The sequence below is a fragment of the Mercenaria mercenaria genome, chromosome 11 (genome assembly GCF_021730395.1).
Source record: "Mercenaria mercenaria strain notata chromosome 11, MADL_Memer_1, whole genome shotgun sequence".
NCBI classification, from domain to species: domain Eukaryota; kingdom Metazoa; phylum Mollusca; class Bivalvia; order Venerida; family Veneridae; genus Mercenaria; species Mercenaria mercenaria.
This window is the reverse complement of record NC_069371.1, coordinates 41287799-41298921: the sequence shown is the minus strand read 5'-3', so window position 1 is coordinate 41298921 and position 11123 is coordinate 41287799. Positions and strand designations below refer to the sequence as shown.

At 35.2% G+C, this 11123-nt stretch overlaps 1 protein-coding gene across 1 annotated transcript in view; it reads left to right on the top strand.

Moving 5' to 3' along the window:
* The first annotated feature begins 1057 nt into the window (after positions 1 to 1057).
* LOC123531601 (putative leucine-rich repeat-containing protein DDB_G0290503) overlaps positions 1058 to 11123 on the top strand; it is a 53101-nt gene continuing 43035 nt past the window's right edge. Inside the window, exon 1 of the mRNA XM_053518058.1 lies at positions 1058 to 1413. Within this exon, the coding sequence (XP_053374033.1) occupies positions 1336 to 1413 (78 nt within the window). The 5' untranslated portion in view covers positions 1058 to 1335. The remainder of the gene's footprint in view (positions 1414 to 11123) is intronic.

Sequence of the window (11123 nt, the reverse complement as noted above, 5' to 3'; positions counted from 1 at the left end):
TATATAATTATTTTATCAACTTTGTCTTCTTGCACAGATTACAAATTACAATTTAATATCAGTTCAATAAAAAGTATTTTTATTGCACTGATAGTAAATGGTATTTTTAAAAATCTTGTTGAATTTGTAACAAAACATATTTGATGACTATTAAAATATTGTCTGTGATCTCTACTTTTTGTGGTACTGGATTTAGTGTTGTTATATTTTCTGATCCGAGTCCACTCAACGTTTGTGGGTAATAGAGTCTCGCTTAAGTCAGTGCTTGGGGGCGTGAGGGTGTTGCACTTTAGCAGACTGAATCAAACTGCTTGGTTGCATTCTATGCTTCCAAAGAATCTTCTTGCAGGTTTGTGTGTGTGTGGTGCACGCGTCTGCATGCTGTGTGTTTCGTTTTGAGGAGGCTGCGTTTTTGGTGCGTGGCATTCCTTGTTTGATATTTGTCTTTGTTTTTTATTGATAGTAAATGGTATTTTTAACACTAATGCTTAGTGTGTTTTAAAAGAATAAAAATATTGGCTGACATTTGGCAGGGGTGGCGAGGGGAGGTGGCTTGACCTCCAAGTGTCTTTGTTTTAAAAGCCTTCATATAATAACCTTTTTATTTGTTTTGACATTTCTTCTGATAAAGCGGAGATGGTTTTGGCCTCGGATGTGATATCATTGATATTGGCAGACCATTTTATATATTTAGAGATTGCCACCATGAGTTTGTTTTCTTTTAGCCAGAGTGGTGCCTTATAGTTCTGTGCAAGCTGACAGCTGCGATTAAAAAGAGGTCTGTTTACGATATATGTACAGAGACAAACGCAAAAATAACAGTATTTGTTTTGCTTGTGTCTTCAATGCATAGTGAGGCTGGATTGCGATTTTGTCGTTCAATGAATTGATAAGATTTGCTGCTAATTCCTGTTATGTAACATAAAACCCGGTTTCCCTGTACATTATATGAGCAAAAACTCAACAAATATGAAGTAGATCTATAAAATATTGTAGTTAATCTTTCTTTCTTGTATTTTTAAAACGTTTGGTTAAACTCTTTTTAACCAGTCCACAGAGCAACTTCCGGAAACTCGCCATTTGTCGCAAAATTACACTTTGAGGAAGTGTATATTTCTTTTGGCAGATCAAGAAACAGATTTCTTACAAAGAATTAGCCACAGCATGTCGACATCTTAAGACGATAACATACATACAGCCATGTCAAATTTGTGAATATTCTTAAAAATACTTTCTATTGACCATCTATAGTTTAGCGGGTGGAGAACTTCAAAATGCAAACCCAGTGAATTTATCTATTTTTGGTGGTACAAGTAATCTGTTGGCATAATAACAATGAGTTCTGGACGAAAAAGAACGACTGATAGGCATTATTCTGCTGAAGACCAAGCTCTGGATCAGATATCTAAAGAGGTAATGTATTTTTTTTATCAATTTTTACACTGAAAATGAAACTGAGTGAGTATGAATTTAACAAGCTACAGTGAATGTTTTGCTTGTACTTTGTCGCGTTACATTTTCAGTTCTTCAGCAGAGCCAGTTATTCAGTAATGTGATATAAATTTGATATATGCACTAATTTTAATTAACCCTTTCCCACATCGATACGTTTATCACCGTATCTATCGATTACCAAACAGAAACGTATTGACCCGTGTCTAACGGTTCCCCGATAGAAACCTATTATACCAATTAACGGCCATTTGAACAGAATCGTTTTATCCCGTGTCTCATAATCAATCGCTTTATTTTCGTTCTTTTCCTAAAGAAACAAATTCCGGATGTTTACTAACTCAAAATATGGGATTTCGTCATCATTATTTAAGTACAAGATCATGCGGTTAGTATTTAAATTTATCGAGTACTTTGCAAAGAAAGACACCGGGTTTTTTTTCCTACATGTGCACGACGCTACGTCATGGAAAATTACTGAGAAAACTGCTTACAACTGGCTGGTTCGCGGGCTTTCCTCGTACTAAAAATAACAACCATTTAACATCAAAGTATTTTTAAATGTGTTAGGTCATGAAGGTCACACGTGATACATGCAGATTTCCCCTAAACAACAATTTGTGTATACGATGGCTTGGAATTTATGGCCTTACATAACGGGAAGTGTTAATGAAAACAGAAGGACCGCGGCTTTCAAATATTTTATGACACCCCAAGAGTTAATTGCAGTGGAAGTCACCCGCGATGTACCGACGTTTGATCATCAAAATATTACGTAATATTATCCTAAAAATATTTTAATTTTTAGCACAAGAATACTGTAGTCGGTTACGACACTCGATCTCAGTGATCTTTTTGCACTTTCAGAAATTTTACAATCCGTTATTTTTGTAGTGTTATTCAGTTTGATGGTTGTTTTTTTATATAAATACTTACTGATTCCGATTCGTTGTGTAATCACAAAATAATGCCAACACCTCTGTTCAGATAAGACAGTCAGCTTTATCAGCCATATACCGATTATTGATTATCACTTATCAGTGTTACGTAAAAGAGGTTACTTTGGCTTCTGTTCTGTGTGGTAAAGGGTTAATGGTTGTAGTGTAACATGTAATCAAGGGCCGGTAATCAAGCCGGAGACTTCACCAGGATTTGATTTAAACACTCTCTCTCATTCGACAGACAAAATGTATTTTGATCAAATTTCTTTTGATCAAGACTCAAATTAGCTTAAGCAATGAAAATCCCGCGTTTTACAAGGTTGTCAATAAGAAGCGGCTGCCGGACGAAATGAACAATTCAAATTTATGGCATTTGGGCCGGTTCAACAAACAAATATTTTTTTGATAGGGATTAAAAAGTTAAACCCGCCGACTATAGCGTGTTTTTTCACAATTCTGTTTTGAAAATCTAATGTGTGTTAATTTTTCTAAAAAATTCTCCATCCAGTCTAAAAAATCAATATTACCTGCAGCGGTTTCCGTTCATAATACACAATACACAGCGTGTCATCAACCAAGGAATTAGAGGGCGAATGTTCAATCTTAATTGCCGAGCGACATGTCATAAACCGATAGTGTATTCATACACTGCCACGTGCCTCGCGATCTCTGACTTGAGTTAAAACGTGATAAACCAATGACAGCTTTGGATGTAGAGCGTGTGACATATTTCATCGGCAAAATTATTTAAGCTCTGCCTTTACAAAATGATGATATACATACCTCATCATTTAATCAAATCCAAGTGAGATATTTTGCCATTAGCATCAAAGTAATGAAAATCATGTTTAACGGACTGAAATAAAAGGCAATGCCAGGTATAACATGAAAAATGTACATCAGTTTTACAGCGGAATCACGAAAGTGTTGTCAAAGTAGCCATTTCAAGTTATATTTTGTAGCAAAATCTTGAATGAAAGAGTGATATTTATATCAGGGCCGTAACTGATTTTGGCAAATTTCAATGAAAAACTGCCATAAACCAAGCAGAAATTATTGGTAAAAATTAACTCTGGTCATAGAAAATAAGTTTAAAATTGTCGTTTTATAAATAATGCTAGCCTTAATTGCCTGAACTGCCATTTGTTACGTATTTTTGCAACCCCAGTTTCCGAATAATTGTGGTCATTTAGAGACAGACCTACCTTCTTTTCTATTTCAGCCTGTCCAACAAAAAAACTTATTGGTAACCCTGTTTTCATAGACGAAAACGTATTTACAGAGGTCGCGAAAGCCGTCGGACATTTCCGGTAAATTTTGATCCGGTCCGGCGTGATATATCAAGTTCACAAGACCGAGTGTCCGATAAAAATTGCAGGTCAATATGATAAAATAAGAAAGTCCTCCACGATTTCGCGAAAGTTTGACTTTCATCATTAAATTGTAACATGGAATCCCGAGAAATTGATGTCAAACTATATTTTAGTAAGTGCTTGTTTCATTGGTACTTAAAATAGAAACAGTGGAAACCCCTCACGACGTCACGACAATTCTAAGAACGCGCGTTATCATTGGATGCTTACTAATAGTGGCTGGTACTCGATTTATGTACGTGGGAACCAGACGGGAATTTCCAGAAATTCCGAGGTCATCTTTCTCTTTATATGTCAACATCAACGTGACTCGGTGCAAACAAAGACTTGTGGGGGGAAAAGACAGCGATGATATAGCAAAATGAATATGAATAAAATCTGTAAAAAGATCCTTTGGAAGCAAATAATGCAGCCGAGAAGAATAACAGCAGACTCGTTTTGACAGAGTCTGTTCGCGAGAGGTAATGAAATGTGCAACATCTCTCACGCCCCCTGGCAACGGCTTAAGCGGGACTCTAAATCTATTACACATATGTTGAATGGACTCCATGGTCCTAAAGGACCAGAAAATATAACAACACTGAATCCAAGTACAGGGAGACTTTTTACAGCCTGAAAACTTAATGTCTGAAATCTGTTTCAATTAATATGTGGAAATAAACTAAAAGGATGTAGAATCTAGATTCTAATTTGTGTAATGCTGTCTATATAGACTATGTATAAATACAGTTTTAAAGATCAGATATCAAATTTATTAAAAAGAATTCGGTCTGGTAAAATATTATCCAGTCCTGTAAAAAAATCATGTTTACCAGACCGACTGTCCTGTGAATATTTAGGGTCTTTCGTGAACACTGTATTTATTAAAAAAATATGTGGCTGCTGCACTAAGAAGCAGTACTTATTACATATGACTGTATTTTCATTTCCCACTATAATAAAACAATTTGATTAGTAATCGCAAATTGATTGAAAACCTCTGTCTGATTGTTTTTGATGATAGATCATGAATATGGACCGATTAAGCATCTCTACCTGCAGTGTTTTTTATTTAAGCTTTGGGGGAATGGTGGCAGGGCCCGTAAGGAGGGAAACATTGTGCTGTAACCACTAAGATAGGGTGAAAATTATTGCATTTCTGTCATTTGATTATTATCAAATGAAAGAAATGAGAATTCTTTTTGATTCAACCTTTACCCTGCTAAATTTCTATAATGAACTTGTCCATCTTTCAATTTGGACAGTACCATTAACTGTTAAAAGGGATGCTTACCAAAAAGATACTGACTGAATGGCGAACACTTCAGATTGTGATCAGACTGCATGGATGTGCAGGCTGATCATGATATGCGCTGATAGCAAGGGCAGATTCAGTCATGTCCAGCATGATAAGGGTTAACTTACTGCTGCCAGTCAGGTATTCCCATATCAAGCAGACACAGCGGCCAGAACATTAAATGAGCACCTTTAGGGCCTCCGTGGCCGTGTGGTTAAAGTCGCAGACTTCAAATCACTTGTCCCTCATTGATATGGGTTTGAGCCTCACTCTGGGCATTAAATTCTTCATGTGGGGAAGCCATCCAGCTGGCTTACGGAAGGTTGGTGGTTCTACCCAGGTGCCCGCTCGTGATGCAATAATACACTGAGGGGCACCTGGGTTCTTCCTCCACCATCAAAGCTGGAAAGTCGCCATATGACCTATAATTGTGTAAAAATGACCATTTAAGCCTTTAAGCACCCGTAGATCTTAATGGTCCCAACAATGAAGAGACTGCAGTTGTGCATAGTTGTAACAATAAGAAATTCTTGAAGTTGTTTTTTTTTTTTCCAGATAATATTTATTCTATACAGGGCTCCAGATAAGGTGCGTATTAGCGTAAATTACGCTTTGAAATAATGCATATACGCATGTCTGATAATTTTTAAGCGTATAAAAACGTATATGAAATAACAGAAACGCATGCAATGACTTTTTACTGGCATAAACAAAATCTGAATCGTCCACAGAGCACAGTCGGCATTAATTCTCCAACATTGAACATACACACACATTGAATGGTACTCTATAAACCTAGGTTAAACTATTTTTTACACTCAATGTCTGCGTGTATCAAATAGTTGGGAATTAATATTGATGGTACGGTAGTGTATATTAAAGCGGTGTTGATTTAAAATATCAACTTCCGGTGCGGAATAAACAAAAATGTCTCTTTAAAAGAATGTATAAGTGAACAAACGCTCTACGCATTCTTTAAACCAACAAAACTGATCCCCAAAACATAGCTAAAGGTATATTGAATATTCTATTTTATTCGGTAGCGAGTGTGAAGCCAAAGCAAGCCAAGGAGAAAAAAGAAGCTTAAATGATGAATTGAAACTAAACTGCAAACAAATGCATGGGTGTTACACCCAATAAAAACTGATTTCTGATTTTTTCACATTTATAAATTTTCAGGAGTAAAATTACTTCTAGTCAGTTTCAGATTTTACCATTTTACTCATTCACAAAAAATATGTTGAGTAAATACTCATTGGCCAAAAAAATTATCTGGAGCCCTGTCTATAACAATTTTAGTGTTTTCTTGAATTCGTCTTTTTTAATGGAACAAAGGTGTGTTTTATTTTGTTTGAAAATGCAAGAACTTGCATCTGTTGTGGAACTAAAAGTGGTGAGCCAGCCAAGAAAAAAACTAGTTTGTGCTGTAATTGTTCATATCAGAGTGAGTTTATGTGAAAATGAAAGTTAATGAGCTTGATATGAAAATGAAATTAGCATCCAAACAATAGGATGTCTATGAGTTGAAACTTGGTGTTATTAAGTTGTCTAAAATGCTTACATTTGTAAGTAGCTCAGTTAGAAGCTATTTTTCTTCCTGTATCTTTACCTTTTTTCAAAAATTGGTGATTCATAAAACTTGTGTTTGGGCATTGTTGTGATTTCCAAAAAAAGTTATTTTTTATTTAAACCATGTTTCTTGGTTGCCCCTGTCACAAATCCTTCAACATGTGAAAATCAAACCTGTTTAAGGACTAGAAATTGTTTAATTATTTTATTCTATGGAAAAAGACGATCATGTTTTAACTCTTTATATATTTTAAATTAAAAGTCTGTGTACAAGCCTGCAGCGAAATGGATGAATTTGTTATTTCTTACTTTAAATGTCTGACCTTGAATCCGAATCTATTTTTTGTCTATAAATTTGTATATTGAAAAACTGATGAATTGTAGCATTTTGACAAATGAAGATATATATCTGTTTAATACATATTCAGAAATTAAGGGAAAAACAAAAAATGAAGAATAATGTCATTGTTTTAAGTATCAATGCCATTATTGAAAGGAAATATGTATTAATGGCTTGATTTTTTTGGTTTTACAAATCCATGTATGTGCTATGGCTTTTCTCATATACAAATGAAGGAAAAGATGTCAGAAAAGACACAAATTTATAGGTTCTTTTTGTGAAAGTGATGTTTAAATGCTGATAGGCAAAAGTATGGTATGTAAATTTTCTTCTCTGATCATATTTTTGTGCACAGTTACTAGCAAGTTAGTTAGTTTGTAGAGATTGAGAGACACACTGACACAATCCTGGACATATGGTGACTTTTCCAGCTTTTCGTAGTGGACAGAGACCCTGGTGCCCCTCATGTGAAACATTCTACTCCCCAAGGCAGGTTTCGAACTGGCAATGGTAATCGGCCAGTGATTAAAGTCCTTGACATTAACACAATCATGGCCATGGACTCACCCCAACACCCCACACACCCGATAATATGTATTGAAAATGTGCAGGGTTGCTTTTTTTTGAAACACAAAGCAAGGTTGCAGACATAATGTGTGAAAGTAAAAATACTGGTTGAATTTTTTTTTGGCAGTTTGGGCAAATGACAGTTATTGTTTTCTTATGCATGGCAAAAATGCACATGATTGCATTGAATCACAGAGTAGGGATGCAGAGAAAATGTGAAAGCATGAATTACCCGTTAAATTTTTTTTTTTTTGCTAATTTGGCCAAACATCAGCTATTGTTTTCTGATTCATAGTGTAATCTGTTAAATGATGTTGTAATTTACTTTGGGTCTAATTATAAACCACAGCTGATTTGTACAATTTGCATGTAGTTATTGCTGTATGAAGTTGGATAAGGCAGCACTGGTTGGAATATTGAAAAACACTGCAGTATGATATTGTGAACATCCCAACATCTGCCTCACTGCCAGAATGTAAATCCCCACCCCAGGCACCCCTACCTCACTGCAGTATTTTTTTTTGTCCCAACCTGTATATATTCCAGCAGTGTGGGTATGTCCTCCACCCCACCTATAGGCTATACCCATGTATTAACTCTCTGAAACCTAAATATTACTGCAAGGGTGAAGAGGATGGCTTAACAGGTCACAAACAATGTTGTTGATGTCAAATATATACAGTGATTATATGATTGTCCAGTCTGTTTATTGTTGACAAATTCACAAAATTTGAAATTACATCAATTTTATTGCTTTGATGTCTTAAGTATAGGGTCATAAACATAATGTTGGAGAAGAACCTGTTATCTGATGGAGGGAAGTAATAAAAGGTATATGTAATTATTAGATTATTGGGAGATTTTCACAGCATGTGTCTGGATCAGGCTGGGATAAATATATTTATATCCAATCTTGCTAAGTTGCTCTTCATATAGAAAACATTTTGGAAACAGTAAACTGACTGGTAGTGTTGTAATTGATATAAATTAATCTTGCAGGCTGGGTGGAGGGGTAAAAGATCTCAGAAAGCAAAACAATGATACATGTACATACTGTGAATGATTTAGAGAAAGATTGATCATGTTATAAATAGGAAGTATTGGCCAGATTTGTTATAAATGATGGGAACTTTTTAATGCTACTGATGATGAAAGGAAAACGGTCAAACCGGAAAATTGTCAGTTGTGAAGATTTCATTTCGTAGCTCAGTTGAATTATTTTCCCTATCTTGCTAATATATAATATTTTCCTGCGAGCTAAAGAGTCAGGTTGATGGTTTGCAGTATTTCTTAAGTTTCCATATTTTCCTGGACTAACATTCCTTGTCGAAAATCTCACTGTTAATAGAGGATTTTTCACATACTGTACATACCGTCCATACATGGAATTAACAATATTTCCCGTTTGCCAAATTTTCCACAATAAGCTACATTGACTAGGTAGTTCCTGATTTTGTGGTTGCTTTGTCATTTCATGTAAAATTACTGACCGGATTCAAGGGAAATAAAAAGGAAAGAAAGTTTCGCTAATCAGAAATGAAATTTTCTGTTACCTGTATTAGTGTCGGGTTCATTTGAAACTTGGTGTCTCGAATTCCAAGGGATCAAGCGTTTTACTGTGAGATTACCAAAATTCTACTAAGAATGATATTTTGTGTACTGCCTGTTTTTGGGATGGGACTTGAAATGTCTTTGAGATAGCCTGAATTTGAGATAAGCAAGTTTGGAGAATTCGAGATAAGCAGGTTTGAGGAATTTGAGATAAGCAAGTTTGAGGAATTTGAGATAAGCAAGTTTGAGGAATTTGAGTTAAGCAAGTTTGAGGAATTTGGGATATGCAAGTTTGAGGAATTTGAGATATGCAAGTTTGAGGAATTTGAGGTAAGCAAGTTTGAGGAGTTGGAGATAAGCAAGTTTGAGGAATTTGAGATAAGCAAATTGAGATATCGAGTTTCAGATATATTTTTTACTTGAAACAACTTTTAACAAGTATAGCTTACTGAATTCTGATTGTTTGGGTCCTTCAAGTCGAGAGTTAAGATTAAGGGCTGATTAGGTATGGTTGCTGCGTTTACAATACATGAACCAGTTGATAAAACCCAGCCTGGAAGTAATGTGATTGGCTTGCAGAAAGTTTGTTGTCTGAGGATCACTGTAAAGTAGATGCCTGCCCAGGCCTGGGGTCTTTCTCCATCAGTATTAACTGCAATTCAGCAGGGGACTAATTTCCACGGATTTCGTGGTTGCACCAATATACAGAATTTACCATATCGTATGTGTTCCAACATCGAAGTCATTATAAGAACATTATTATTTATATACCTACAAAATGGTCATTTTGGCCTCAACCAAAAAATTCCATACCCTCGAGATTAGATGCTTTTGCAGTCAGTTAAAGTGAGTTTGAATAGCTGAAAACTCTACAAAAACCCAGAATTGGAGCTCAGTATTGGGCTAGTTAGAAAATACAATATCATAGTGAATGTACAATCATCAGTAAGAATAATACTATCCATGATTGTGTTAATTACCTTCTCATAGATCGGCCACATGTTTCCTATATTTACCAAGCTGTAACATAATTAATAAAATCATTGGTGATTATTTGCAAGAGTATAAGTATAGGTATGCTCTTACTGGATTTGGAGACAAAACATTTTGTTTTTCCATTCTAATATTGTGCAGCATTCTGCAGTCAAGTTCCCAAGCTGTTACTGTCTGTGTAAAATGAAGAAATCACTGCTTATATAGAAATGATTAAAATCACAACTGGACAATGTGTTTGGGAAATGAAGAATGTCCATGAAAATATAGGCTCAGGTCATAATGTAAATTTACATAAGAATTAAGTTTGAACACCTTCTCAGAATACAATTTGGTTATTGGTCAGTTTCAGCGTTTGGAGTTCTGAAAACGTAATCATGTATAACCTCAAAGTGTCCTTTCCACAGATCTGGGGATGGGGCTCAGTGTGTTTAAAGTTGGGAAAAGTTTGTGGTAAAACATCCAAATTGGAAGTTAGCTAAAAAGTGATATTAAAAATTGGTCAGTATTGTATCAAGTTACAATATTGCCTTGTGTTTCAAAGGTTTATGTTTGATAGGTACAGTCTTTACAGAATTTTTTTGTTTAACTGTGAAAAAACATACTATTTGCCATTGGGATTTGAGCAGAACTACAGTCCAAATATTGCCATAAAAAGCAATGCCATATATAGACAAATTTTTAATTAATGTTTAGTTGGTATTTTGATATGTTAGGAAAATTGTACACTGTGGAGTTTTGTCGTCCTTTTCAATTAAGTCGAGTGACATCATACTGTGTGATTTATTGCCTGTTTGTTGTTTGATAAAGGTGTATTTAACTGTTTTATATATACCAAATTTCTGTTATGTAAACTTTTCATTAATTTATTAGTCAATTACTCTGGTTAACATTAAAACACCTTGTAAACAGTGTTGTTGAGTTAGATAAACATAATACATGTATATAATTGAGCTGTGCCATGAGAAAACCAACATAGTGGGTTTGCGACCAGCATGGATCCAGACCAGCCTGCGCATCCGCGCATTCTGGTCAGGATCCATGCTGTTCGCTAACAGTTT